Raw genomic sequence first — 26,321 nt, 5'->3', positions numbered from 1 at the left:
GGAGGCCCCGGCGTCCACCCCGGGGCGCCTGGAGCTCAATAAACGGGACAGCCCCGCCCGCAGACTCGGCCTCCGGTGCTCTGAGGCGGGGCGGGGGCTTCGGGCCGTGGGGTGGGGGCCCGCGACCTCGGGGTGCATGAGGCGCGAGGAGGGAGTGCCCCCCCCGCCGGGCTCCTGGGCAGAGGCCGGCACCAGCGTGGCGCAGAACGAGACACAGGCGGGGACAGAGGCACGGACTTTATTCAGAGCAGCCGCGGGCGGCGAAGCCCCCCAGCGCGGCCGGGCCCGAGGCAGGTGCGTGGCCGGGGTGGTCTCTGCTCGGCCTGCCCGGCTGGGGTCCCGAGCTCCCCATGGGCCCTCGGTCCAGCACGTCTAAAGCTCAGGGTGGGGAGGGGCTCGGCGGGCTCGGGGGCCCCCAGGCGCCCAGCGCCACCCTCACACGCCTCTTTCCTGCGCGGGCCTGGCCGCGCTGGGCAGCGCCGTCCGGGGAGGAGCCAGAGGAGGCCGGCGGGCAGGGCCATGGCAAGCGGCAGGCAGGCCGGGCGGGCCGGCGCGCTCCCTGCGGGGACACGGGGGCCGTCAGTCCACCGGGGTCCCCTGGGAGCCCCCCTGGGGCGGCCCAGACCCTCCCGAGGGTGGAGAAGGCAGGTGAGGGCCCCGCCAACGGCCTTGCTCCTGGGCCCATGGGGGCCTCAGAGCCGCCCGCGCCCCCTTCTGCCCGCACCCCTTCTGCTCACACCCCTTCTGCCCACGCCCCCTCTGCCCGCACCTCCTCTGCCCACACCCCTTCTGCTGCTCAGCATCTCTGGAGGGCAGCTGTGCCCCTAAATGACTCAGTGGGCAGTGAAGGTGAAGTCGGGGTGAGCCGAGGCCAGGCGAGACCCCCCGGCGGCTGAGTGTGAGGGGTCCCAGGGGTCCCTGAGCAAGGCGTGGGTGTGGGTGCAGCGGGGGCCGTACCCGAGGCGTGGGCCGCGGCGCTGTTCAGAGGCAGGCGCGAGGCGTGGGCGGGGTGGGGGGGCCAGGGCGCTGGTGGTGGGGGTCCCGCGGGTCGAGCGGGCCGGGCGGGGGGGTGCCGGGGACCTCAAAGCCCAGGCCCAGCTCGCCCAGCGCCGAGCGGTTCAGGCTGCGCAGCCAGGAGCGGATGGTGGGGTGGCTGCGCGCCTTCTGCAGGTCCGCCACGTTCTGGCCCAGCAGCGTCGTCACGTTGTCCACGCTCAGGCTCTGCGGGGGGAGTGGGCTGGGGGCGCGCAGGGGCCGGGCGCCGCCGCCCTCTGCCTGCCGCCTTCCACCTGCTGGGCCTGCGCCGCCCTCTGCCCGCCGCCCGCCCTCTGCCCTCTGCCCACCGCCCTCTGCCCACCGCCCGCCGCCTGCCCTCTGCCCACAGCCCTCTGCCCTCTGCCCGCCACCCGCCTGCCGCCCTCCACACACCTGGGCCCGCGTCCTCCTCCCACTGCCCGCCGCCCTCCGCCTGCTGGGCCCGCGCCGCCCTCCCGCCGCCCTCCACACGCCCAGGCCCACGCCCTCCACCCTCTGCCCGCCGGGCCCGCGCCGCCCTCCCGCCGCCCTCCACATGCCCAGGCCCACGCCCTCCACCCTCTGCCCGCCGGGCCCGCGCCGCCCTCCCGCCGCCCTCCACATGCCCAGGCCCACGCCCTCCACCCTCTGCCCGCCGGGCCTGCGCCATCCGCCTGCCGCCCTCCGCCCACCCTCTGTCCGCCGCCCACCGCCCGCCCTCCACCCGCCGCCCGCCGGGGCCGCGCTGCCTGCCCTCCGCCCACCTGCAGCACGCGCGGGTTCAGATTGGTGAAGGTGTCGATGTCCATGGAGACGTTGGCTTGCGCCAGGTGCCGCAGCTCCTCCACGGGGGCGCCGCCTGGGGTGGGGGCGGCGGTGAGAGGCGGGCTGGGGGCTTCCGGGGGGGACCCACCGCCGGGCGAGGGCTCACCCAGGTAGGGGCGCATGAGGCGGTAGTATGTGTCCGTGGTCCCGGTGCCGCCAAAGGCCTCGCGGGCCTTGGCGTAGAGCGCGTCTTTCCGGCTCTGGGGGCAGGAGGAGATGTCCAGGGCCCCGGCCAGCCTGGGGGCGGGGGGCTGTGAGCCGCAGCTGCCCCGTGCCCGCCGTGCCGGCCCGAGGGCGGCCCCCATGCCCGTGTCCCGCTGATCTGGACACAGCGTGTGCCGGTGGGCCGCTGGAGAGGACGCTAACAGGGGTGGGGGGCGTCACCCGATGGGGAGAGGGGCGCTGGGCGCAGTGGACGGTGGGGTGAGGGCCCGGGGATGCAGCCCCCGGTTGCTGGCAGAGGCGGGACCCAGCGCTTGCGGAGGGAGCGGCCCCCCTGGATTTGGCCTTCCGGCCTCCAGAAGCGGAGAGAATAAACTTCCCACTTGAAACGTGCAGTCGTGGTGCTTTGTCCGGGCTCGCGGGAAGCGGTGGCGCCCCTCGCTGGGGCGCGGCTCCCACCCAGCCCGGCCAGGGGCTACGCCGGGCCTCACCGGAACTCGGCGGGCCGGATGGCCGCGATCTGCCGGGCGCTCATCCAGCACAGGCGCGGGCCCCCGACGGCCACCAGCAGGGCCCCGGTCAGGGCGCCGTGCAGGTCCAGGAACTGCTGCAGCACGGCCTGGGGGCGGGCCGAGTCAGCGGGGGGCTCGGCGCAGGGCCCTCGCCCGCCCCCTGCCCGCCCCTCCCCCTCCCGCCCCTGCCCGCACCTCCGTCTGGTTCTCCAGGGCCACGTCCGAGGCCAGCAGGGCCACCACCGTGTCTGCGGACGTGATGTTCCACTGGCCGATCTCGGCGCCCGAGTAGAGGTAGACCAGGGAGGTGATGAGCTGCAGCTGTGCCTCGGGCAGCCCGTGCGGGTAGGCCTGGGCGGGTGGGGGGCGGTGTCCTGCGGCTGCCCCCCTCCCCTCCCCTCCCCTTCCCTCCTCTTCCCCATCCCTGTCCCTCCCCTCCCCTCCCCCCTCCCCTCCTCTTCCCCTCCTCTTCCCCATCCCCGTCCCTCCCCTCCCCTCTCCTCCCCCCCCTCTTTTTCTGTCCTCTCTTTCCAGGCTGCCTCCCCTCTTTCCCCTCCTCCTCTCCCCCTCCCCTCCTCTCCCCCTCCATCCTCCTCCCCCAGCAAGGACCCCACATCTCTCATCTCTCCTTGCACTCCCCCCCTTCCTCCCATCTCCCCTCCCTCCCCCTCCCTTCCTCTCCCCTCCCACTCCTCCCTCCCCTCCCTCCTATCTCCCCTCCTCTCCCCTCCCTCCCTCCTATCTCCCCCTCCTCTCTTCTCCCTCCCTTCCCTCCCTATCTCCCCCTCCTCTCCTCGCCCTCTCCCTCCCTCCCTTCCTCTCCCCTCCCTCCCCCTTCTTTCCTCCCCCTCCTCTCCCCTCCCTCCCCCTTCCTCCCTCCCCCCCCCCTCCACCTGCTCCCGGCCTGGCGCACCTGGGCGAGCTTGGCCTTGACGACGCGCTGGCACTCGGCGGGCAGCGGGTGCTGCAGCAGGGGGTACAGGTTGGCCCTGAGCACGTGGCCCCCCAGGCAGGCGTCGAGCTGCGAGCAGTCGTAGCGCACCAGGAAGAGGTCGTCGTGCAGCGTGGCCGCCGTGATGCTCCCGCGGACGCACGGCCTCCCTGCGGCGCCGCGGAGGTGGGGTGAGGACTGGGGGTCCCGGGCGTCTCACCTGACCTGGCCCGGACCCTCTGCCTGAGCGTGACCCAGGCGTCCAGCCCCGGGCCGCACCCCAGCCCTGGCGCCCGGCCCCTGCTCTTCGGCCCCCCAAGGGTGGGCGCAGACCCCGTCAGGACGTCCAGCGGGCTGGGCCGGCGTCTCGGGCGCCCAAGGGGGAGGGGCCCGGACCGAGGGAGGGCGGCGCCCCAGGCCGCGGTGGCCACACTGACCTGCAGCCCGCTTGGGTCTGGGGGACGCTGGCGCGGCCTGGGCCGCGAGGAAGCTGGTGACGAAGCGCCCGGCGTCCCTCTGGCTGAGCCGTCCGGCCCGGTACTCAGCCACGGCACTGCGGAAGAAGTCCAGGCCCACGGCCTGGGGCCGCGCGTGGCTGCTCTGCGCCCCGGGGGCACGGGCCCCGCCCCCCGCCACGGAGCAGCTGGGACCCCGCCGACCCCAGGCTGGCAGGCGCCCCCCCGTCCCCCCCACACCTGGGCAGCCCTGGGCCGTCCTACCTCCCGCACTCGTGCCCACAGCTGGGGGCTGATGTAGGTGGCCAGGGGCCCCAGAGCCCGCAGCCCCTCCAGGTCCCAGGAGCCAGGGGGCCTGTGCATGGGGGGGGGCAGGCTGAGGACACCTAGCAGCACCCGCCCCTAAGGACCCCCGCCCCTCCAGGTCCCAGGTCCTCATCCAGTGGGTGGGGCACCAGCAGCCACCCCCTGTGCCCCGTGCCCCAGGGGATGCCGGGTGTGAGAGGCTGAGGGGGCCGGGGTGGGGCGCATAGGGGGCCTGGCCTGAGAGTGTGCCACTGCCCGGCCCCACGCACCCGAGCTCGGTGCCACCGCGGGCGAGCAGCGCGTTGAGGGCGGCCTGCTGGGGGGCGGTCAGCCGGGGGCAGCGCCGCAGGTTCTGCAGCACGTGGGGGTCCGCGGCCGCGATGCTGGATGCCTCCATGTCGCACACCAGGACCCCGAGCAGCAGCAGGTCTGAGGCGCTGAGCTGCGGCCGGGGCCCACCCTGCGGGACCAGGGGGTCGGTGCGGGCAGGGGCGGGGACCCCACCCGGCCCCCCACCCGGCCCCGCCTACCAGGCAGGCCAGGGCCGCGTGCCGCAGGGCGACCCTCTGGTCCGGCAGGTTGGCCAGCAGCTCCGTGTCCCCTTGCGCGGCGCGGCCCACGAAGGCTCTGCAGTCGGCCCCCTTGACCTGCGACAGGCTGTGGGGGGTGGGCGGTCAGGAGCCGCCCGCCTCGAGCCTGCGGCCTCCAGGGCGCCCTGGGGCCATGGGGAGGCAACACTCTGGTGCCTGGGGTGGGAACCGTGGGGAGGCGATGCTCGGTGCCCGGGGCAGGGGCCACGCGGCCGAGGCGGGCGGGGGTCCACTCACTTGTAGAAGAGCAGCAGGTCTGGGGGCTGCAGCGCGAAGTCGTCCTGGAGGCCGTGCCGTGCCACGAGGTTGGCCAGGCAGCTGAGCTGGGTGGGGGGCGCGGGGGTCACTCCCATCGCCTCCCCTGCCCGGGGCCCACTTACAGGGCGCTTCCCTCGGGCCCCGGCACCCACCGCCCCTCTTGCCCGGAAGCCTCGAGCCCCTTGCGCTGGTCGGGCCGACGGCAGACCCTCCCTGTCCGCCCAGGGGCCCCCGCCAGCGAGCCCCGTCCCCCCACCCCGCACAGCGCCGCCGGCAGAGGCCGCCTCGCCCCCCCGCACCGCCCGCCGCTCGGCCAGGTGGGGCCAGCTCCGGGTCGTGCCCGGTCGCCGCGAGCCCTCCTGCCTGGCGCTGCCGCAATCGGCACGCGCCAGGACGCGTGAGGGGCAGGGCGTGCCGAGTCCAACGGGGCCAGCCGCCTCCACTGGCGGCGGCCCCTGCTGGGGTCTCGGCCCCCGGGAGACCCCACCCGACCTCGGTTGGGGCTCCTGGGACGGCCCCATCCTGACAAGCCCCACCCCGCGCTGCGCACGGGAGGCGTCCCCACGGGGGCGAGGTCTTGGGGCCCCGGGAAGGCGAAAGAGGGGAAAGAGGGCGAGCCCCACCTGTGAACGTTTAGGCCAGCTGTACGTTTGAAAAGAGGCAGACATAACTGATCGTCGACGAAAAGGCAGAACAGATGGAAAAGCGTTTGAAGCGAGAAGGGACGCCGTTACTGTCCCATCATCCAGTCCCCGCGAAGCTGCCCTTCAGAGAACAAGCGGGGTACGTGGGGGCGCAGGGCCGGGGAAGCGATGATGGGCGTCAACGGACTTGCCTCGCAACAAAGAGGCAGACCTCTGGGTCTTCCAGAATTGCTGTGTGTTACGTACAAGACGCACCGAAAACATAAAGTCACGGTGAAAGCAGGCGCAAGGGCCCACTGGCAAATACTAAAACAAGCCTGCCTCGGAAGCTTCCGTTTCTCCAGCGCATTCAGACGCCCGTTTCTCCTTGGATTCGGTTCATTTCCAGAGTCGTGGGCAATGCTTGCTCCTGACGTTCCCTCTTTAATCCTGTTTAATGTCCCTGGAATTAGTAACAAATATTTTGTCCTCAGTTCTGATGCTGGTAATTTGTGTCTTCTCTCCTTTTTCTTGATTACCCTGGCCAGGAGCATATCAATTTTGTTTTCAAAGAACCAGTTTTTGGCCGTGTTGATTTTCTCTGTTGTTTACCTCCTTTTAATATTGACGATTTCTGCTTTTAATTTATATCATTTATTTTCTTCCACTTGTTTTAGATTTATGTCACTCTTTTTTCTCTCATTTCCTAAGGTGGAAATTTAGTTTACTGCTTTTAGCTCTTTCTCCCTTTCACATTTATGCAGTCGATGCTATAAATTACCCTCTAAGCACTACTTTTGCTGTATCCCACAAATTTTGATCTGTTGTATTCTTGTTTTCATTTAGTTAAAAACATTTTCAATTTTTTTTTTGAGACCCTTCTTTGACCCATGTGTGATTTACAAGCGTGATGTTTGATCTCCAAGTATTTTGGGATTTTCCTGTTATCCTCCTGTCCTACTTTGATTCCAGTGTGCTCCGAGAACAAAGTTGGTGCGATTTAGTCTTCTGAATTTGCTGAAGTGTGTTTTCCAGCCCGGCATGGGCTCTAGCCTGGTGGAAGATCCGCGTGAGCGTGAGAAGTGTGTCTCCCGCTGCTGTGGACGGGCGCTCTGCCAGTGCAGGGGGCAGCAAGCTGGCAGGAGGCGTCCAGTTCAGCCTCGGCCTTACGACTTTCTGCCTTCTGGATCTGCTGGTGACTGACAGCAGGACATCAGGTGTCCACCTGTAACAGTGGACGTGTCTGTTTCCCTGGCAGTTCTACCCGTTTTCACCTTGCTTATTTTCATGCTCTGTTGTTAGGTGCAAGCACATCAAGGATGGTTATGTTTCCTTGGTGAACTGACCCCTTCATCAACAGTAACACCCCTTCCGGCTACTCCAGCTGTCCTTCAATTAGTCTTCGCATGGTATCTCTCTCTCCATCCCTTTACTTTTTATCTAATTGGGTCTTTATATTTAGAGTGGGTTTTTTTTTAATCTACGCTGTCAGTCTGTCTTTTCACTAGTGTATTTAGACCATTCACATGTAAAGGGATTATCAATAGAGTGGAATTAACATCTATCATGTTTGTAACTGATGTCTATTAGTTGCACTTCTTGTTTGTTTCTTTTTTGTCTTCCTTTCTTATTCTGCCTTTTCTGGTTTTAATTGAGCATTTTATATGATTCCATTTTCTCTTCTCTTTTCACTTAGCAATTATATTTCTTTTTTAAAACAATTTTAATGGTTTCCCTAGAGTTTGCAAGATACTTTTACAACCAACCTAAGGCCACTTTCAAATAACACTATACCACTTAATGGGTAGTGAAACATTGTACTGGAAGTCCTAGTTAGTGCAATAAGTCAAGAAAGGAAATAAAAGGTGTACAGAATGGGAAGGAAGAAATGCAACCATCTTTACAGATGACATGATTGTCTATGCAGAAAACTCTACAAGCCACCAAACCACCACCACAAACCTCCCAGAAGTAATAAGTGAATATAGCAAAGTTGACGGATACAAGGTTAATTGACAAAAGTCAACAGCTTTCATACCTACCACCAATGAACACTTGGAATTTGATATTTAAAACACAATACTGTTTATAATAGGGTCAAAACCTGAAGTACTTAGGAATACATCTAATAAAATATGAATATCCAAGATCTATACAGAAACTCTGGTGAAAGAAATCAAAGAATCAAAGAAGATCTAAATAAATGGAGATAAAGTACATTTTCATGGATAGGAAACTCAGTCTTGTTCAGAAGGAAATTCTTCCCAACTTGATCTATAGATTCAGCACAACCCCATTGAAAACCACAGCAATTTGTTTTGTAGCTACTGACAAACTATTTCTAAAGTTTACACAGAAAGGCACACGACTCACAATAGCCAACACAACACTGAAGAGAACAAAGTCAGACCACCTGTCACCACCTGACTTCCACATGTACTATGAAGCTACATGTTTGAGATAGCGTGGCATTGTGAAAAAATAGAGCAAGAGGTCAGCGGAACACGAAAAAGAGCCCACAAACACAGTCAGCTGACCTCTGACAAAGTCGCAGAGGCAATTCAGGGGAGAAACGGTATGGGGACAACTGGTTATTCAGGAAAAAAACCTGAATCTAGACACAGACAATACACCTTTCAAAAAATTGACTCAAAAATGGGTCACAGACCTAAATCTACAACTAGAACTACAAAACTTCTAGAAAATAACACAAGAAAAAAACCGAGGCAACCTCAGTCTGGAGATGACATTTTAGAAACAACTCCAAAAACAAAATCTACGAAAGAAAAATTTGTTGTTGGACTTCATTAAAATTAAAAACTTCTACTCTGTGAAAGACACTGTTAGGAGAATGAAAAGACAAGTTACAGAGTGGGAGAAAATGTCTGAAAAACCCATACATGATAAAGGACTTGTATCTGAATTACATTGACAACTCTAAAAGCTCAACAATAAGAAACTAAACAACTCAATTAAAAAATGGCAAAAGGGGAGCAGATGTGGCTCCAGGGGTAGAATGCCTGCTTCCCACATGAGAGGTCCCAGGTGCTTCCACATGAGAGGTCCCAGGTGCAATTTTAGGCCCTGGTACCTAAAAACAACAAAACAAAACAAAAAAAATATGGTAAAAGATCTGAATAGACACCCCCCCCCCGCCCCAGAGAAGATATAGATGGCAAACGAGTGTGTGAAAAGATGCTCAGCATCATAGGTTGTTAGGGAATTGCAAATTAAAACGAGTTACCCCTTCACGCCTAATTAGAATGGCTAAAATGAAACAAAATAAAAAAACCCACATAACCCATAAAACCTGACAACACCAAATGCTGGCAAGGATGTGGGGCAAGAGGAGCTCTTGGGAGCCCAATTCATTGCAGCTGGGAAAGCAAACAAAGTAACCGCTTTGGAAGACAGACTGAGGATTTCTAACAAAGATCCGGCAGCCACACTCCTGACCGTTAGCCAAAGAAGCTGAAGACTTCCGTCCCCACGAAACCTGCACATGAGGGTTTACAGCAGCTTTATTCATAACTGCCCCACACTGGAAGCAACCAGGATGTCCTTCCAAAGGACAAACTGACATCCAGATAATGGGATATTATTCAGCAGTAAGAAGAAAAAATCAAGCCTTGAGAAGAGGTGGAATCTTGAATGCCAGCTGCTGGTGCAGCAGCCACTCTGAAGGGGCTGCGTGCTGCACGAGTCCAGCCGTGTGACATCTGGAAAAGCAGAACTACAGGGACGAACACCAGGGGTGGCCAGGGGCTGGGGGAGAGGGAGGGACGAGCAGGTGGAGCCTGGTTTACGTCACTATCAAGTGGGCTTTGTTCCTGGAATGCAAGGATGGTTCACCTAAGAAAATCAACCAACACAACACATCTCTACCAAGTCGAAGGGAAAGAAACACACGAGCGTCTCAATCGATGCAGAAAGGCAGACCACAAAACAGCACCCCCTGGATGAAATGCTCAGAAGATAGTCAAAAAGAAAGCATGAGCCACCAAAGAAAACGTGGACAAATGGGACCTCCTCAAACCCAGACACCCTTGTGATGATCAGGGCTTCGTCAAGAAGGTGAAAAGGCAGACTGGGGGGCTTTTTTTTAATTTTTAATTTTATTTTTTTGTCATTATTTATTTTTTTATCCTGGAGGACTTTTAAGGCAGTGAAATGTCTGGGCTGGCCAGCGGATGCAGAACGTGATGCGTCTGTCACAGCCTCAGAGCTGCCCAGATGAACCCTAACAGAAATACAGACTTCAGTTAGTAATGTTCCAATATTGATCCATCAGTCGTAGCAGATGCAGCACCCTGATGCGAGACGCCAGGAACGGGAGACTGGGAGGGAGAAGGGACACACGGACACCTCTGTACTGTGTGCTCAATTTCCTGTAAATCTAAAAGCACTTGAGGGAAGCAGAGGTGGCTCAAGCGACTAGGTTTTTGTCTACCACACGGGAGGTCCAGGGTACAATTCCTGCGGCCTCCTGGTGAAGGTGAGCTGGCCTCTGTGGTGAGCTGGCCCACACGGAGTGCTGCCCCATGCGGAGAGCTGGCGCAGCAAGATGACACGACAAATAGACATGGAAGAGAGACAATAAGAGACTTAGCAAAAAACCAGGGAGCTGAGGGGATGTGAGAGACTGAGCACCTCTCTCCCACTCCAGAAGGTCCCAGGATCAGTTCCCGGTGCTGCCCAAAGAGAAGACAAGCAGACACAGAAGAACACACAGGGAATGGACAAAGAGAGCAGACAGCAAGGGGGCGGGGGATAAATAAACCTTAAAAAAAACCAAAACACTCTAAAATGTCATCTATTAATTTTTAAAAAGTCTGTAAAGACATCTGTGTATTCCTACATGTGCCTTAATGGGCTGTCTTTTCTTAAAAATTAATAGTTTTACGAGGGAGTCTTGCATGATGAAGCAAAACACCGTCGTCAAACCCCACACGACGTGGAAGGGGTGGAGATGGAGCGGACGCCCCCTCCTCCCCCAGGACAGGAGGCTTGGAGCCTTCTGGAAGGTTTTCTCTGATTGCAAGTTTCCTAAACCACGATGCCCAGTGCTGGTGAAGACATGGCCAGACCAGCCCCTCACGCATTGACAGAGAATCAGAAGCTTGTAGGGCCTTCCAGGAAGGGCCTTGACCACAGGTACCAGTGGTTTAACAACATTCACCCTGAAGATCCCGCATCCCCCCTCAACCCAGCTAAGGCTTTCATGGGCTCATGGGGAACGTGGGGGGCGAGCTGGGCCCCCGCCGGAGAACGTGGCGCGACTGGTCCAGAGCCGGTTTCCCCCAGGCATTCTAAGGGCCTCGACAACACTGGGGTAGAAACAGCCCCGATGCCGCGATGCCAACAGCGGGAAAGCCGGGCCCCTGAACACCCAGCCAAAGCAGGACCTGGCGCGTCCTGCCTCGAGGACCTCCAGCACACAGGAAGCACACACGCGGCCATCGCGCCCGCTCCGTCTAAAGGCGACGCAAACTGACGAGCCGCCAGCGCACCGCGTGGCCGAGCCACCGGAGTTTTCAGCTCCCACCTCGGACCTTTCAGTATCTTCCAAGATCTCCAACATGAGGAAGGAGCTTCATGAGATTCCCCGCCCCAAAACCCCTTGACACCCCAAAAACCTGGTCGTTAGGCCTGGGCCAGTCCAAGGCAGGCGTGACCAGGCTGGCGCGGCCAGAGGGGGCCGCTCCCCTGGGAATCGGCCCCTGACACGAGGCGCCGTGGGGACGGACCTGGGGCCACGGCGGCAGAGGGGGAGGGCAGGGGCAGGGGCCGGGGCCGGCCTAGCTCCACGAAAACCAAGCTCTGCTCTGCTCAGAGAGCCGAGAGCGGAGGCCCGGCTCTCCGGGGAGGATGGGGCTGCCCGCGTCCCTGCTTTCCCCGCTTCTCCTCTAACATGTCTATGATGATTTTATGGGACGGCGCGGTGGCTGGAAACAACGCCAACCTCGGGCAGCGACGCTAGGTCTGCCGTGGGGCTGCAGCATCGGCTGGGGCCCAGGCCAGGGGCTGCACATCCACCCCACGGGCTCAGGCCGGAGGAGGAGGGGAGGAGGGGAGGAGGGAGGAGAGGAGGGGACCCTCCCCTGTCTGCAGCAAGAGCCTGAGGCAGGGGAGGCTGTGGGAAAAGGGTGGGCTAGGAAGCCCTGGAAACGGCCCCCGAGGGCCCCTCAGGGAAGCCACCCAAGGGGCGGGGACTGGCCCAAGGGGCTGAGACAGCCGTAGCACCAGGTCCCTAAGAGGCGGGTCAGGTCAGGACGGGTGGGCAAACTGGCTCCCTGACCGCACCCACGCTGGTGGCCTGTGCCCCCGGCCATGTCCCCTGCTGGGAGCGGGACCCCCGCCCCGGCCCCGCGCGGCGCTCACCTGCCAGGCCTGGAGGACGATGCGCTGGGCCGCCATCGTCCGGACCAGGGCCGAGAGCTGGTCCCGGGGCAGCTGGCGGGCGGGCTGGCACCAGAAGGCTCGCAGGAGGGAGGCGCTGGCGGCGGTCAGGGCAGAAGGGCCGGTGGTGAGGGCGGGGGCCGGACGCCAGAGAGGGCGCACGCAGGACGCTGCAGGCGGGCCGGGCAGCCTTGGCTGTTCCCAGACACGGGGCACCGGGCGCAGGGCCTGGTGCAGGGGTGCTTCATCGCTGGCCGGCATCCTGCGCCGCGCGTCCACTCGCTCGTCCGCTGGGTCCCTCCGTCCAGGAGCACGGGGGGGCCAGGCTCTGGGTTGTGGGGGGCTTAGCCTGGCCCCCGCCGCTGGCAGAGGCTGTGCTCCCCACTGACAGCCGGTCCCAGCTGGCGTTGAGCTCGGGTGGCTCCTGGGGCCATGGCAGGACGGGCCCCTCCAGCCTTCTCGCCATGGGGACCTGGTGTCCTGGGGCACTGGCCTGTGCCAGCGCAGCTCGCCCTGCCCAGCCCACTGGTCAGTGGAGCCATCAGCTGACTGGGCAGCACTGTGCCCAAGGGAAGGGGGACAGCAGGGCCCCTGGATAACACAGGGAAATGGCCGAGGCGAGCGGCGCCGGGGGTGGCCGGCCGCAGGCGCTAGCACGGCGCCCGGAGGCTCGGAGGACAGGCTGGGGCGCAGGAGGTGGCAGGAGCAGTGGGTCGGGGGCCCCAGCCATGTGACCTGGCGAGGGCTGCAGCCCCCCACACGCTGGCCAGTGGGTGAGGGCGGCCAAGGGCTCCCGAGAGCCCGGTGGCCCCACAGTGGGGGGGCAGGGGGTCCTGGGCATGTTGGACGCACACTGGCCACGGCCTCCGCTCACCTGGGGGAAGTCTGGGGGGGGCGGCAGCCGCGAGGAAGTGCCGGGCACTCACCTGAGCGCTGTGTCCGGGCCACTGCCTAGCCCGCCCTGGACGAGGCCCTGGGCCTGGGGACGGGCGCCGGGGGCCGCGAGGGACACCAGGAGCACAAGCAGCGGGCGCGCAAGGCCGCCTGCAACGGAGGGCGTGAGCGGCGCGTGCCCGGCCAGTCCCGCCAGGGACAGGGAGGCTGGGCTGGGGGCGGGGTCGCGGCTTGGGGTCGCTCACCCGTTCCGGGGGCCATGGCCGCGAGGCGCTGGTTGCCGGGCTGAGCCGTCCAGGGCAGGGAGACGCGGGGGTCACGGGTCGGCGCCCGGGGTCACGGCGGGGGGTCCAGGGCCGGCTGGGGGGGCGGACGGGGTGAGGAGCCGCCGGCCGCCCGCGTCGTCGGGGTCCCAGGGCTGCCCCGCGCCGAGGCTGCGTCTGCCCTCCCGGGGCGGGAAAACAACCCACAAACAAAAGGGCGCAGCGGGAGGGCGGACCAGATCCGGGACTTCCTTATCGCGGGTCGGGGCTCAGGGGACCCCACAGCCAAGGAAACCCTACGGGGAGGGCGGGCGGCCTGGGGAACGTGCGGCTGCCGGGGAGAGCCGCCGCCGGGGCCAGGCCCGTCCAGCCCCAGCTCTGCCCGGCGACCCGGCCCGGGCGGAGCCCCCGCTGCCCGGGAGGACTGTAGCTGGCAGCTCCGCCCTCGCCCCAGGCCACCCGCAGGCACTGGGGGCGCCCCCGCTGCAGGGAGGGGGGGCTCCCGCGGCCCCCCACGTGCCACCCCGTGCCAGAGCCCACGGGCCGCATGGCGCGGGCGTCCCTGCTCACCTCCATGCCTCGCCCAGCGCACACGCGGCCTCCGCGGCGGCCGCCGGCCCTGTTGTGGCCCCCAGGCAGCCCTGGGGGGGCGGGGCGGGCTTGCGGTGACGCTGCGGGGCGGCCCCAGGGGCCCAGGCCCTGCGGGCACCTGCTCCCGGCCCGGGGGGACGTGCTGAGCTCACAGCTGGCAGCCGCCCAGCGCACGCCCCTCCCCACAGGTCCCTGGCGCCCCCGGTGTGTGCACACGCCGTGTCTGGGGGCGCTGGAGCAAGAAGCCGGGGCCTGCAGGGCCTGCCCGCCGCCCCGACGCCAGCCTGGGCCCCGACGGCCGCGCCCCGGGCTTTGCTTGAGGTGGCTGTGGTCGGACCCCTGGCCTCTGATCCAGCGCCGGGCATGTGCGGACCGGGAGGGGACGGCTCCGCAGGCAGGGGCGAGGCTAGACCACAGGAGGCACTTCCCGACGCGTTCTACCTCTAGGGCAGCGGCGCCACGGAACCCTCTGCCCGACTGGGTGCTGCCCCCTGTGCCGGGCTGAGCCCCAAGCCGGCCCCAGGGGCTGCACCTCCAGTTCCCCTACTTCTGGGGCTTCGGCCCCCGCGTGCAGGGCCAGGAGGGTGCTGGGGCCCTGAGCTCCAATTGCGCCACAGGGGAGGGTCTGGGGCGCCAGGCCTCCCCCCTACCCCGCCTGGCAGAGCAGAGAAGCTGGGATCCCCAGTTCTGGACAAGCCCCCCAGACGCAGACGTGTGGGGGTTGCTGGGTGGCCACGGGGTGCCGTGCTTTGCGCTAGCAACCAGCGGGCGAGGGGGCAGGGGCACCCCAGCTCCACCCCAAGCCTGGAGCCCCCCCTGCAAGAGCTGTGGGTTGAGGTCTTGTGGGAGTCTCTGGCTGCTGAGAGGGGGCGACACGGGGAGCAACAGCAGGAGGCCGGGGAGGAAACCGTGCCGCAGTGCACCTGGCGCCCACCGCTGGGCCCACCCCACCGCCCTCGGCACGGCCACGGTCCCCCCTTCAGACAAGGAAACTGAGGCCTAGGGACACCGCGCAGCGAGGGCGCGAGGCACAGACTCTTCCATGGGAGACGAGTTCACGCTGGCTGCCGGTTACAGTTGTCGGGTTTATTTCTAGTCTCCACGGCTCGGCGGGGGGCAGAGGGGCCCCAGGCCACCCAGGGCTCCCAGGCCGGGGGTCGCACGGCTGACAACCCCTGGCTGCAGCAGCCAGCAGGGCCCCCGGAAGGCTCCGGAGGGCAGGCCGGCATGTGCGAGCTAGAGCGTGCTGGGTGGGGGCTCCTGCCCCGTGCCCCGTGCCCCCCGTCTGCAGAGCCCCTGCCACCCGCCCGGCCCGGGGCAAGGACGGGGCTTGCAGGCAGGAGCAGCACAGGCAGGGGCCCGGGTGGGACGGTGGGAGTGGGGAGCGGCCGTGGCGCCCAGCAATGGCGGAGCCTGCGGGGTAGAGAAGGGGCACAGGCTGGCACCCAGCATGGGCTCTGCCTAGTCCGGCTGGGTGAGCTGGCGAGGCGCCGTCCCGGGCTTCCAGCCACACCTGTGCCACGGGGATCCCGGGGGCGGTGCTTCGGTGCCAGTGAGGGAAGGCAGGCCTCGGTTTCCCCAGGGGCACCACGTGGGAGGCCTGGGGAGACCAAGCCACGTGAGCGAGCCGGCGTGGTCACCGGGCACCCCCGCTGGGCTCCCGCTGCCCTCGCCTGTTGGGGCCGCTGCTCCTGCTGCCCTTGGCGCCAGCGGGGTCCTTGGAATCCGCCACCCGAGGAGCGTCAGCGCTCGCAATCCGCCACCCGAGGAGCGTCAGCGCTCGCCTGTCCGCCAGCGACGGCCCTCGCCCTGCGGCCCCGCGCGCATCCTGGGCCCGCTCAGTTGTCCGGCTCCAGTGTCCACTCCGCTAGCCACTGTAGGCACGAAGCCCGCTGCGCCTCGGTCTCGGGGGGCTCGGGAGGCGGCGGTGGGGGCCGGCCTGGGCCCGGCAGGTGTGGGGTGGGGCTGTCAGGTCTGGAGCCCTTGCCCGTGGGGGCGTCCCGCAGGGCCTGGACGAGCTGGTCGAGCGGGTGCACGAGGGCGCGGGGGCTCCAGCAGGCGTCGAGGGCCGGCAGGAAGGGGTCCGGCGTGCAGGCCTCCACGCGCTCGGCCGGTGTGGGGACGCACAGGTACAGTGCATGCAGCATCATGCGGAAGGGCTGCTCCTCGCGGGCTGTGGCCTGGCCGTACGTCAGGTCGCCCACGACGGGATGTCCGATGGCGCTGCAGTGCACGCGCAACTGATGTGTGCGGCCTGCGGGGGCAGGAGGGGGGCGGTGGGCCCGGCCAGGGTGAGGAGGGGACTGCTAGTGCCTGGGCCGCACCCCCAGTTGCCACTGACAAGCCGCGCCCACCCGGCAACCCCCGCTCGGCAGCCTGCAGTGACTGCATGCGACAAGAGCCGCCCGCTTGTGTCCCCCTGCACCAGAGGCGGAAGAGAACGCCCTCTCCGTGGCAGGGGCAGGGCCCCGGGCCAGCACCCCCCCGGGGGACACGAGCTCTGTGGGCGGCCCGGGGAGGCCCCGGGGCAGGCTACTCTACCCGTGCCTCGGTTTCCTTTCCTGGGCCTGGCCCGCCCCTGCCACACCTGTGAGCGGCTGCAGCAGCACCTTGGAAACCGGATCCCCGGCGTACAGCCCGTGCTCCAGCACCACCAGCTCCGTGAGGCTCGGCTTCGGGTTCTCGCAGCCTGGCCGGGAGGGCCGGCGTGAGCGCGGGGCGCCGGCCTCAGGCCCCGGCCCCCAGCCAGACCCCAGGGCCCCAGCCCCCTAGGCGCAGCCCCGCCCTCGCCCCTACCCAGTGTGCCTTCAACGCACATGGTGTGCGCCCGGCCCTCCGTGCTGCTCCTGCCGATGGCGTAGCTGATGGTCATCCTGCTTTCCTGGACGTGTCCCCGCACCTGCCGGGGGGAAGTGTTGCACACGGCTCGCGGGAGCCCACCTGCCATCCCTGGGGCTGCGTGACACAGTGCTGAGGCGGGCAGGGGTCCTGAGGCCCCACCCTGGGCACAAGGCCTCACCAGCGCCAGGTAAACCTTGGTGACACGCCTCTCCTTGAAGCACCTGTAGGCGCTGCCCGCGGCCGCCTTGTTGAGGGCCACACAGAGCGCCCCGCTGGTGGAGAAGTCCAGCTGGTGGCAGAACCTGGCGGGCGGAGGGAGGGGGCGGCTGAGAAACCCCCGTCCGCCTCGGCCCAGCCGGCGGCCCCCCGGCGGAGCCCACGTCCGGGCCGCCCCCCACGCCCGGCACCTGAAGCCGTAGCAGGTGTCCGGGTCGGCCAGCTCGGGGAAGCGGTGCCGCAGCTGCTTCTGGAGGGTCAGCGTCTCGCGCCAGGCCTTGCTGTCGATGCGCACGTCCCAGTGCTTGTTCACCACCAGGAAGTCGCGGCTGCGGTACACGATGGACAGGTTCTCCACGCTGCCGGGCTCCATGGTGCGGGCGGCGCCAGGGGCTGTGTACGGTGGGGGCCCTGAGGAGCACCTGGCACATGTCAGTGTCCTGCGCGGTTGGCACTGGCCCCCAAGGAACGGTCAGCCCCATGTCGCCCCGACCAGATCCCCAGCTCTGGATGTGTAGACCCACTGTGCACGGGCACCCTCCCTCGCTGGGCCAGGCCAGGAGGGCGGCGGGGGTGGGGATCAACCTGGGCTTTCTGGGCTTTAGCTGCAGCGGTCCCCCGGCGTGGCCGCTGGAAAGCCCTGTCCACCGCAGCAGCCCACCCCGCGGACTTCCCGCCGCCTTGAGGACACAGCGATGGCTTGCCGAGCCCAGGGGAGAGCCAAGGAGAAGCTGCTGGGCCCCCAGACTCAGGGACCCCCAGGTCAGCCTGGGGCTGGGGCCGTCGGCGGCCAATCCAGCGGTACCCGCGGCCCACCTGCCTGCCCACCTGTCACCTGCCCACCTGTCACCTGCCCGCAGAGAACCCCCCGCCCGGAAGCGCCCCCGCCCGCATTCGGAGGGGCAGCCCGAGCCCGCCGCCTCCGAGGGTGGGCCCAAGTGCGGACGGTCCCCGACTCCCAGCCCCTCCAGCGGCCCGGGAACCACCTGCAGACGGGCCGCACGGGCCAGCCGCCCGATCCGGGATTCAGCTCCGGGGCTCCGGACCCGCAGGTCAGACAACCCAGCAGCGCCTCGGCCCGGGCGGGGATGCGCGCGCTGCTCCAACCCCGCCCCGCCCCCGCTGCGGACGGGCGGCTCTGCTGACCAATGGCAAACGCCCCTGGGGACGCTCCGGCTACTACGGGCAGAGCCCCGCCCCTCGGCCCCGCCCCTCGGCCCCGCCCCGCCCCATCCCGCCGCGGACGGGCTGCTCTGCTGACCAATGGCAAGCGCCCTGGGACCATCGCGGCGAGTATAGGGCGGGGTCGCCTCGGCCCGCCCGGCCTGCGCGCGCATCCCCGCCCCGCCCAGGCTGGGCCCGTCGGCCAATGGCGAGCGCCGTCAGCCAGCCGGCCGCTGATTGGCGGCGCCGGGGATCAGGGCGCGGGCGGCGGCGCGGGCGGCGCGGGAGGTTCGAGCGCGCGCCGGGACATGGAGGACCACGAGTGGGCGCCGTTCGGCGCCGAGGACGACTTCCACAGCCAGTTCGCGGACGAGCTCGAGGTGCTGGCCGAGCTGGAAGGTGGGCGCGGCCCCGGCCTCGGGGAGGCCTTCGCGGAGGAGCAGGAGGCGAGCGCGGCGCGGCTGCGGGGCTCTCCCGCGCCCTGCCCCGGGGCGGCTGCCGAGACCGCGCCGTCCGTACCTCAGTCCCGCCGCCCTGCGGGGTTCCCAGGGCGGGCCGACCCGGCCCTCATCCGAGGACGCCGCCGCGCGCGGACGGACCCTTGCGCCGCAGGACGTGCGCGGTTGGCGCGGGGCAGCGGCGGGGCTGGGAGACTCGGGGCTCTTGTTTCCTCCTGTCTCCGCAGCCCCGAAGGCCAAACGGCCCCGGTTGGAGGTGGTCAAGAGGCTGAACTTCGGGCCAGAGGAGCCGCAGGAGCTGCCACCTCCCGCCTCCCCGCGGGGCGTCACACCCCCACCGAGCCCTGAGGTCCCTGCTGCGCCGTGGGCCAACGGGTGTGTGCCCCTGCACGGCCCCTCGCCGCACGGGTGGGTCGGGGGCATTCCTGAGGAGGCCCTGAGGCCTGGGGGGGTGGAGAGGTGCTAGACCCCAGCCCTTCGCCCCAGTAGCGGGAGGCCACGGGACTGAGCCCTAGCCTCTGCCAGGCCCCCGGATGCCGGTGCCTGCGCGGAGCTCACGCAGGTCTTGCCAGCCGCCCGGAACCGCGTCCTGAGGCGGCCGCCCGTCCTGGAGGATTACGTACATGTGACGTCCACAGACGGCGACCGGGCCTTCCTCCTGCTGCAGGCTGACCCCACGGGCACGGAGGTACAGGTGGGGGCTGGAGCCCGGGCATCCTTGGCAGCTCTCCCGGCTCCTGCCACCTGCTGGGCAGACGGGAGCCTTTGCGAGCCGGGCTTGCGTGAACCGGGTGTTTGCTCGGCTCTGGGACGGGGGACAGCAGAAGTTGCTTGGGGGGGGGGGTGGCCTGTGGTCTGGCCAGCCTAGGGGATCTCAGAGGACACTTCTCCACCTCTGTGCGCCAGCCGGGCTGCTTTTGAGCGCCACCTTGCCCTGATTAGAGAGGAGCTTGTGTGTCTCTCTTGCCGCTGATGCTGTGCTCTAAGTGTGTTGTCGGCGGGGGGGTGGGGGGACACGGGACACTGCAGGGACCCCTGTGGCTTGGGGGGCGTTCAGAGGCAGGTGCCGTGCTCCCTTTTCCCAGAACCCGCCTCTTGACATCTGGTGGCGTGGCCGCAGGCAGCTGGACCTGTTGGGGGTGCCATTCTCTTCCCTGAAGGAGCAGGTTGACAGCGAGGTGGTTCTACTGGGCCCTGCCCGGGAGGGGGCCTGGGGACACGTGGCCCCTGGGCTGTCCTGACCCCAGCTTTCTGTTCGTGCAGCGGCGGCAGCGGCTGCTCCAGGAGGCCCAGCGCCTTTCGGACACGCTGCGCAGGTGACTCCGTGGTCCTCCCGCGCCTGGAACCGCTCCCTGCTGGGCCGGCGTCTGGTGTGTGGTCTCTGTGGTCCTACCCGGCGGCTGAGGGCATGCACCTCTCTAGCCTCAGGCCCGAGCTGGAGGAGGAGGCCCAGCCCGCGGTCCCCGGGGAGGAGCAGGAGGCGACCGGCGGCTCCGACGACCCCCAGCACCTCTGGGTGGATGAGTTCGCACCGCGGCACTACACGGAGCTGCTGAGCGACGACGTGAGGCGCCCGGCGGGAGTGGGGTCTGTGTGGCTGGCCTGCTGGGGCGCCCCTGCCTGAGCCTCTGTTCCCTCTTCCCCGTTACCCAATGTCAGGGTTGGCACCGGGAAGGCATTTGGAGATGCAGGGTGGTGGGTGCCAGCCGCTCGGCTCTGGGCCTCGGGGCCCGCCAGGTGGGCTCGTGGTGGCAGGTGGACGAGCACCTGCCCCTCGAGCCACGCCTCCCCCGCAGTTCACCAACCGCTGCCTGCTCAAGTGGCTGAAGCTGTGGGACGTGGTGGTGTTCGGCCGCGAGAGGCCCGCCCGGAGGCCAAGGCTCGGCGCAGAGCCGCCTCGGGCCGGCAAGGAGGCCACGGCCTCCGCCAAGTGGAAGAGCCACGAGCAGGTGCTGGAGGAGATGCTGGAGGCCGAGCTGGACCCGAGCCAGCGGCCGCGGCAGAAGGTGAGGCCACTTGGCCGTGCCCTGGGTGGGCCATGCTGTGGGCGCCTCCAGGGCCTGGGATGACGGGTGGGGGGGGAGGGAGGGGGGAGGAGGGGGGGCTTGCTCTCCCCGCCTCCGAGGCCTCGGGGGCTAGTGCAGCGTTGGCGGCACGAGTTGGAGCTTGTGAGCGGTCCCCAGGCATCGTGGGTAGAGTTGACGCTCTCGGCAGGCCCTGCTCCTCTCCCCCCAGCTGCTCTTGGCGGACGGTGGAGGTTTTGGGGGTTGTGCGTGCTGACGGCCATGCCCCTCGGTCCCCCCGTGACCTGCTGACTGAGCCCTAGCTCTGCTGCTGGGGTCGTCCTCCCCTGACAGAGGGGCTTCCCCAGGCATTGAGCCTGCGGGGGCGTTGCGCCTCGGGGAGGGGTGTTGAGTCTCGGGGGCCATTGAGCTTTGGGGGGCGTTGAGCCTGGGGGGTCGTCGATCCTTGGGGGCGGGTTCTGGCTGCTCGCTGGTGCCGCCCTGGGAGGGGGCTTCTTGGAGGGGGCTGGGCTCAGCCCCTACTCCGCCCGGCCTGCAGGTGGCGCTGCTGTGTGGGCCCCCGGGGCTGGGCAAGACCACCCTGGCCCACGTGATCGCCCGGCACGCGGGCTACGCGGTGGTGGAGATGAACGCCAGGTGAGCGGGTGGCCCCGCTGTCCCGACGTGCCTGGTTGAGCCGGCGCTGGGCCTAGGGCGCTTGCCGCGGGAATCCCGCGCCTTGGGCCTGCCGGGATGGGCAGGAGCCTCAAGTGGCGGGTGGGACCCAGAGGCTCCCTGCGGGGACGCCGACGAGAGGCGGGCGCCTGAGCTCACAGTGCCATCGCCACCAGCGACGACCGCAGCCCCGAGGCCTTCCGCGCGCGCATCGAGGCGGCCACGCAGATGGAGTCGGTGCTGGGCGCCGGCGGGCGGCCCAACTGCCTGGTCATTGACGAGATCGACGGGGCCCCCACGGTGGGTGAGCTTGGCGCGGGCGGGCTGGTGGCCGCGGGCAGTGGCTCAAGCGGTCCCCCGCGCCTCCCCCAGGCCGCCGTCAACGTCCTCCTGAGTGTGCTGGAGCGCAGGGGCCCGCAGGGGCCGGAGCCGGGGGGCCAGAGCGTGCCCGCGGGGGCGGGGCGGCGGCGCCAGGCGGGGGGGCTGCTGCTGAGGCCCGTCATCTGCATCTGCAACGACCCGTGAGTGGGGGGCGTCGGGTGGGCCGCGCGGGGTCTCGGGCCCCTGGGGAGGGCCGCCCTGCTTGCCTGCCCGGCCACGTCAAGGCTGCAGAGCTGGGGCTGGGCCGGGGTGCAGACCCCGAGGACCCCGGCTGAGGGTACCGCCCCTGCGCCCCCAGGTTCGCGCCCTCCCTGCGGCAGCTGAAGCAGCAGGCGCTCCTGCTCCACTTCCCGCCGACGCTGCCGTCGCGGCTCGCGCAGCGGCTCCTGGAGGTCGGTGGGGGTGGGGGAGGTGGGGGGGCCGCGCCGGAGGGCTGCATGGGCCGGTGCACTCGCCCTCACCCGTCCCTGGGCCCACCGCTGGCCTCCCACAGATCGCCCTGAAGCGGGGCATGCAGGCCGACCCGGGCGCGCTCGCCGCGCTCTGCGAGAAGACGGGCAACGACATCCGGGCCTGCGTCAACACCCTGCAGGTGGGCGCGCGGGGCGCGGGGGTGCGGCGGGGGGCCCGCTCCACCCTCCCCGTGCCTCTCACGCCCGCCCGCGGGGGCAGTTCTTGCACGGGCAGGGCCGGCGGGGGCTGAGCCTGGGGACGGTGCGGACGGCGCACGTCGGCCTCAAGGACCAGCGCCGGGGGCTCTTCTCTGTGTGGCAGGAGGTCTTCCAGCTGCCCCGGGCGCAGCGGTGAGCAGCGCGGGGGGTCCGTCTGCTGCGGGTGGGGGGGCCTTGCTGCAGGCCCGGCCATGCTTGTGGGGGGCAAGCCGGCTACCGGGGGGTCTCGGGACCCCAGGACGCTGCCCCCAGGAGCTCACCAGGTGGGACATGGCGCTGCCAGCCTCCGAGGGCGCCCTCCCTACGGTCTGCACCGTGCATGCGGAGGGCTTTGGGCCGGTCCAGGGCACAGCCCTCAGGCCTGGCGGGAGTGGGTGGGGGCTGGGGGGGCGTGCTCTGAGGGTTTGGGGGGAGTGGGGACAGGGCCCCTCGGCCTCAGCCTCCTTGTTCCTCCCTGCAGGTGGCGGGGGGGCCAGGACCCAGCGCAGCCTGCCCACATGTTCTTGGGGGGCGATGGGGACGGGGGTGCAGGGCCCCACCCCAGTGAGCCCCCGACTGTGGCCTCGCAGCGCTTCTACCACGTGCTGCACGTCGCCAGCTCCACGGGCGAGCACGAGAAGCTGGTCCAGGTGGCTGCTCCCCAGGGCGGGGTGCCAGGTGGTGCCCGGGGCAAGGGGAGAGGCGGGCGCCTCCTGCCAGGGCCGCCGGGGAGGGGCGGCCCCCTGCCCACTGGACGGGCTGCACGTGGGGTGGGAGCGTGGCAGGCGGTGGCGGCTTGCATCCCGAGCAGGTGGCAGCGCCCCCGCCCCTCCGGGGAGCTGGGGCTAAGCCGCCTTCTTGTCCTAAGCAGCTTTGGATTAGCAACGGGGGGTCTGTGCCCAGACAAATCCCACGCCACAGGGCGGGGGTGAGGTGGGGTGGCGCGCAGCCGGCAGGGACGGGGCTGCCGTACAGGATTGGGTGGTGGGGGCTTCGTGCCCTTGACTCTGGGCAGTGGAATTTGTGTGCAGGTTGCCTCGGGGGGTTGGGGCTGTACCCCGTGGGCTCCTCCAGGCAGTTGGGGGTGGGGGGGTGGGTTTTGGGGCTGGGTCAGCCTTCTCCCCCGGGGCCCCGCTGGCGAACAGGAGGCCTTGATGGAGCTGTGTGGAGGCTAGGTCAGGGAGGGCTGCCTGGAGGTGGCGGCCCGGGCCGGCAGCAGGGGCTCACAGGCTGTCCCCCGCAGGGCCTGTATGACAACTTCTTGCGGCTGCGGCTGCGGGAGCCCGGCCTGGGCGTGGTGTGCACCGCCCTTGACTGGCTGGCCTTCGACGACGTCCTGGCCCGCGCTGCACACCGCGGCCAGAGCTTCCAGCTGCTGCGCTACCCGGTCTTCGTGCCCGTGGCCTTCCACGTGCTCCTCGCCTCCAGCCACGCGCCGCGCCCTCGCCTTCCCCAGCAGTCAGCAGGAGGTGCGCGCTCCCCCCAGCCCCGTGCCCGCCTCGCCTTCCCCAGCAGCCAGCAGGAGGTGCGCGCTCCCCCCAGCCCCGTGCCCGCCTCACCTTCCCCAGCAGCCAGCCCCGTGCCCGCCTCGCCTTCCCCAGCAGCCAGCAGGAGGTGCGCGCCCCCCCCCAGCCCCGTGCCCGCCTCGCCTTCCCCAGCAGCCAGCAGGAGGTGCGCGGCCCCTTCCCCCGCCCCATGCTGCCCACCGTGCCCGGGCGTGACGGGCCGTCTCCTCCGCCCAGGCGCAGGCCCGCCTGAGCCGGACACGGACCCTGGTTCAGACGCTGCTGTCGGGCGCCACGCCGGCCACCCGCAGCCGGGCCGTGCCCCAGGCCCTCGTCCTGGACACGCTCTGCCTGCTCCTGGACATCCTCGCGCCCAAGCTGCGCCCTGTGAGTGCCCGCCGGGGGCGGGGGTGGGGGCCGGGGGGAGCGCGGGGCCGGGTGCTGAGCTCCGCCCCCCGCAGGTGAGCGCGCAGCTGTACAGCGCCCGCGAGAAGCAGCAGCTGGCGGCGCTGGTGGACACCATGACGGCCTACAGCCTCAGCTACCGCCAGGAGCGCACGCCCGACGGCCAGTACACCTACAGGCTGGAGCCGTGAGTGCGGGCCGCAGGCCGGAGGAGGCCGGGGTGGGGCGTGGGCCTCGGTTTTCCCACCTGTCCCGCGCGGGAGGTGGTTCTAGCTTCCCACCCCTGGGCCCGGTCGGCCTGCAGGTGGCAGGCTCCCGCCGACCGCGGCTGAGCAGGGCGGGGGGTGGGAGCGCCGAGCCAGGGCCTCGGCCGTGGGTCCTGCGCCCCGGCACGCCGCGCTGGGGCTTCGCCTCGGGGTCCACACGGGCAGGGAAGGCGCCCCTGGGGCCGCCAGGCAGCCCGGCTGAGGTGCTGCCTGCCCTCGGCCCTCATTGCCCAGAGCCGGGCCCCTCTTCTCTGGTTAGCAAGTTCTGTTCCCATCCCTGCCTCCTCCCAGAAGCTTCCGGGCGCATGGCCGAGCCTGCCCTCTGCGCTCTGCGCTTCCCCGCAGCGGGTGCCCAGGGAAGGCCTGGGGGGAGACGGTGACTCGTCCTGGCAGCTCTGGAGTTGGGGCTCGGGCAGGGGAGGAGCCAAGCGCCGTGTCCCCCCGGGACCTCACACCTGCGGTCAGACCACAGCGGGGACTTACTCAGACGCCTGGGGGCAGCAGGGCCTGCGCCAGACCACAAGTGGGGGCTGCAGGCTTGAGTTATGGGAGCCACTTGGATGCCCAAAGTCCCCTGGAAACCAGGCAGGCATCCCAAGGGCCCCTGGAAACGAGGCTCAGGCCCCCAAAGGCCCCTTGAAATGAGGCAGGGGCCCCCAGCCCCTTCTGGCAGCTCATCCAAGGGGGTCTCAGGCAGGTGGTCCTGGGCCCCAGCCACCAGCCACCACACCCTGTTGTCCCGGGGGGCCTCTGGAAGTTGGGGAGACAGGCTCAGAAGAGTGAATCTCATCACCCCTGGCCCGAGATGGTGCTGGGATGACCGGCCACCAGTGTAGGGCTCTGGTCGTCGGGGCTGGGGGAGCAGGGGCCCTGCCGTGGGGCCCACTGATGCGCCCTGGGGTCCTGCCCACCCGAGACAGGAACGTGGAGGAGATCTGCCGCTTCCCCGAGCTGCCTGTGCGCAAGCCGCTCAGCTACCAGGCCAAGCAGCTCATCGCCCGCGAGATCGACCTGGAGAAGATGCGGCGGGCGGAGGCCTCGGCCCGGGCGGGCCCTGGGCCCCAGGTGAGCTCCCGGGGCGCCCCCGTGTGAGCCCCCGCCCTGGGCTGCGAGCAGGGAGGCCCTGGCTGCAGAGCCTCGGGGGTCCTGGCCCGGCCTGCCCAGTCCCCCCTCACCGCATTCCCACCCTGCAGCTGGCCGGGGGGCCCCTGGGGGCTGAAGGCCCGGTGGGGGACCGTGTGGGGCAAGGGGGTGTGCGTCCCTCCCCCCGTAACCACGAGCAGCGGCTAGAGCACGTCATCAGGAGAGCAGCTTTCAAGGAGCAGGTGAGGGCTGGGGCTGTGCTGAGCCCCAGGGTCCAGGGTGGCCTCGGTGCCCGGGGCCCGATGCCGTTCTCCCCCAGGCCCGGCTGGCCGGGAGCAGGCGGCTCTGAGGGACGCCCCCTCGCCCGGCGGGTCTGTTGGGGGTGGCAGAGGTCTCGACCCCATCACTGCGGGGTTGGGGCCCGGCCGGCCGGTCCCGGGAGTAGCAGGGAGGGTGGGGCCGGGGCCTTGGGGCTCCCCGGCCTGACTGGCCTCCCTCCCCCCAGCCGGAGAGAGACTTCTTTGGGCGGGTGGTCGTCCGGAGAGCTGCCCCGAGCCCAGGTGAGCCCAGGTGCGCCCAGGTGTGCTGGGCGGTGAGGCGGGCCTGGGGCCCAGGCGGGGCCGCGGACAGCAGCGTGTGCCCCCCAGAGGACGCGGCCCCCGAGCCGGCGGAGCGCCTGGGCACGGCCGTGGGCCAGAGCGACGTGTGGTTCCGCTTCAACGAGGGTGTCTCCAACGCTGTGCGCCGCAGCCTGTACGTCAGGGACCTGCTGTAGCCGCCAGGACGTGCCACGTGCCCGCAGAGCGCGAGGCCCACCCCCTCCCCGCCCCAACATGACGCGCAGACGCGGA

General features: G+C 68.0%; 3 protein-coding genes across 7 annotated transcripts; 1 reads left to right on the top strand and 2 right to left on the bottom strand.

The window, feature by feature from the left end:
* Positions 1-228: 228 nt before the first annotated feature.
* Positions 229-13,086, bottom strand: LOC101422197 (mesothelin-like protein). The gene is given in 14 exon segments (XM_058285567.2): positions 229-559; positions 958-1,085; positions 1,087-1,221; positions 1,779-1,873; positions 1,946-2,076; positions 2,493-2,620; positions 2,709-2,864; positions 3,427-3,614; positions 3,882-4,023; positions 4,164-4,254; positions 4,475-4,665; positions 4,736-4,862; positions 5,033-5,118; positions 12,058-13,086. Coding segments are annotated over 14 exon segments (2,001 nt in total). The 5' UTR covers positions 12,337-13,086; the 3' UTR covers positions 229-435.
* Positions 13,087-15,538: 2,452 nt separating this feature from the next.
* Positions 15,539-17,987, bottom strand: RPUSD1 (RNA pseudouridine synthase domain containing 1). 3 transcript variants are annotated; one of them, XM_058285566.2, is made up of 6 exons: positions 17,867-17,987; positions 17,072-17,209; positions 16,843-16,966; positions 16,620-16,722; positions 16,411-16,512; positions 15,539-16,077 (listed from the first exon to the last, which is right to left on the bottom strand). In XM_058285566.2, the coding sequence occupies exons 4-6, from the start codon at positions 16,693-16,695 to the stop codon at positions 15,662-15,664; spliced, it is 594 nt and encodes a 197-aa protein (XP_058141549.1). In that variant the 5' UTR covers positions 16,696-16,722; positions 16,843-16,966; positions 17,072-17,209; positions 17,867-17,987; the 3' UTR covers positions 15,539-15,661. The 3 variants fall into 3 exon arrangements, with proteins under 3 accessions (XP_058141549.1, XP_058141547.1, XP_058141548.1); XM_058285564.2 differs by having other exon boundaries at positions 15,545-16,077; positions 17,072-17,291; positions 17,867-17,965; XM_058285565.2 differs by having other exon boundaries at positions 15,659-16,077; positions 16,640-16,722; positions 17,072-17,291; positions 17,867-17,965.
* A 309-nt stretch (positions 17,988-18,296) lies between these two features.
* CHTF18 (chromosome transmission fidelity factor 18) lies at positions 18,297-26,321 on the top strand. 3 transcript variants are annotated; one of them, XM_071211100.1, is made up of 21 exons: positions 18,297-18,443; positions 18,730-18,910; positions 19,028-19,190; positions 19,588-19,680; positions 19,766-19,818; positions 19,925-20,066; positions 20,299-20,508; positions 21,065-21,162; positions 21,357-21,480; positions 21,553-21,701; positions 21,860-21,953; positions 22,055-22,153; positions 22,234-22,364; positions 22,693-22,861; positions 23,455-23,736; positions 23,954-24,103; positions 24,178-24,308; positions 25,308-25,452; positions 25,581-25,712; positions 25,976-26,030; positions 26,118-26,321. In XM_071211100.1, exons 1-21 carry the CDS (start codon positions 18,353-18,355, stop codon positions 26,243-26,245), a joined length of 2,820 nt encoding a protein of 939 aa, XP_071067201.1. In that variant the 5' UTR covers positions 18,297-18,352; the 3' UTR covers positions 26,246-26,321. The 3 variants fall into 3 exon arrangements, 1 of the variants encoding a protein (XP_071067201.1); XR_011647147.1 differs by lacking the exon at positions 26,118-26,321 and having other exon boundaries at positions 18,730-18,877; positions 23,455-23,680; XR_009182867.1 differs by lacking the exon at positions 26,118-26,321 and having other exon boundaries at positions 23,455-23,680.

Source organism: Dasypus novemcinctus, chromosome 23 (assembly GCF_030445035.2).
Source record: "Dasypus novemcinctus isolate mDasNov1 chromosome 23, mDasNov1.1.hap2, whole genome shotgun sequence".
Lineage (NCBI taxonomy): Eukaryota > Metazoa > Chordata > Mammalia > Cingulata > Dasypodidae > Dasypus > Dasypus novemcinctus.
This window is presented reverse-complemented; position numbering and strand designations above follow the sequence as displayed.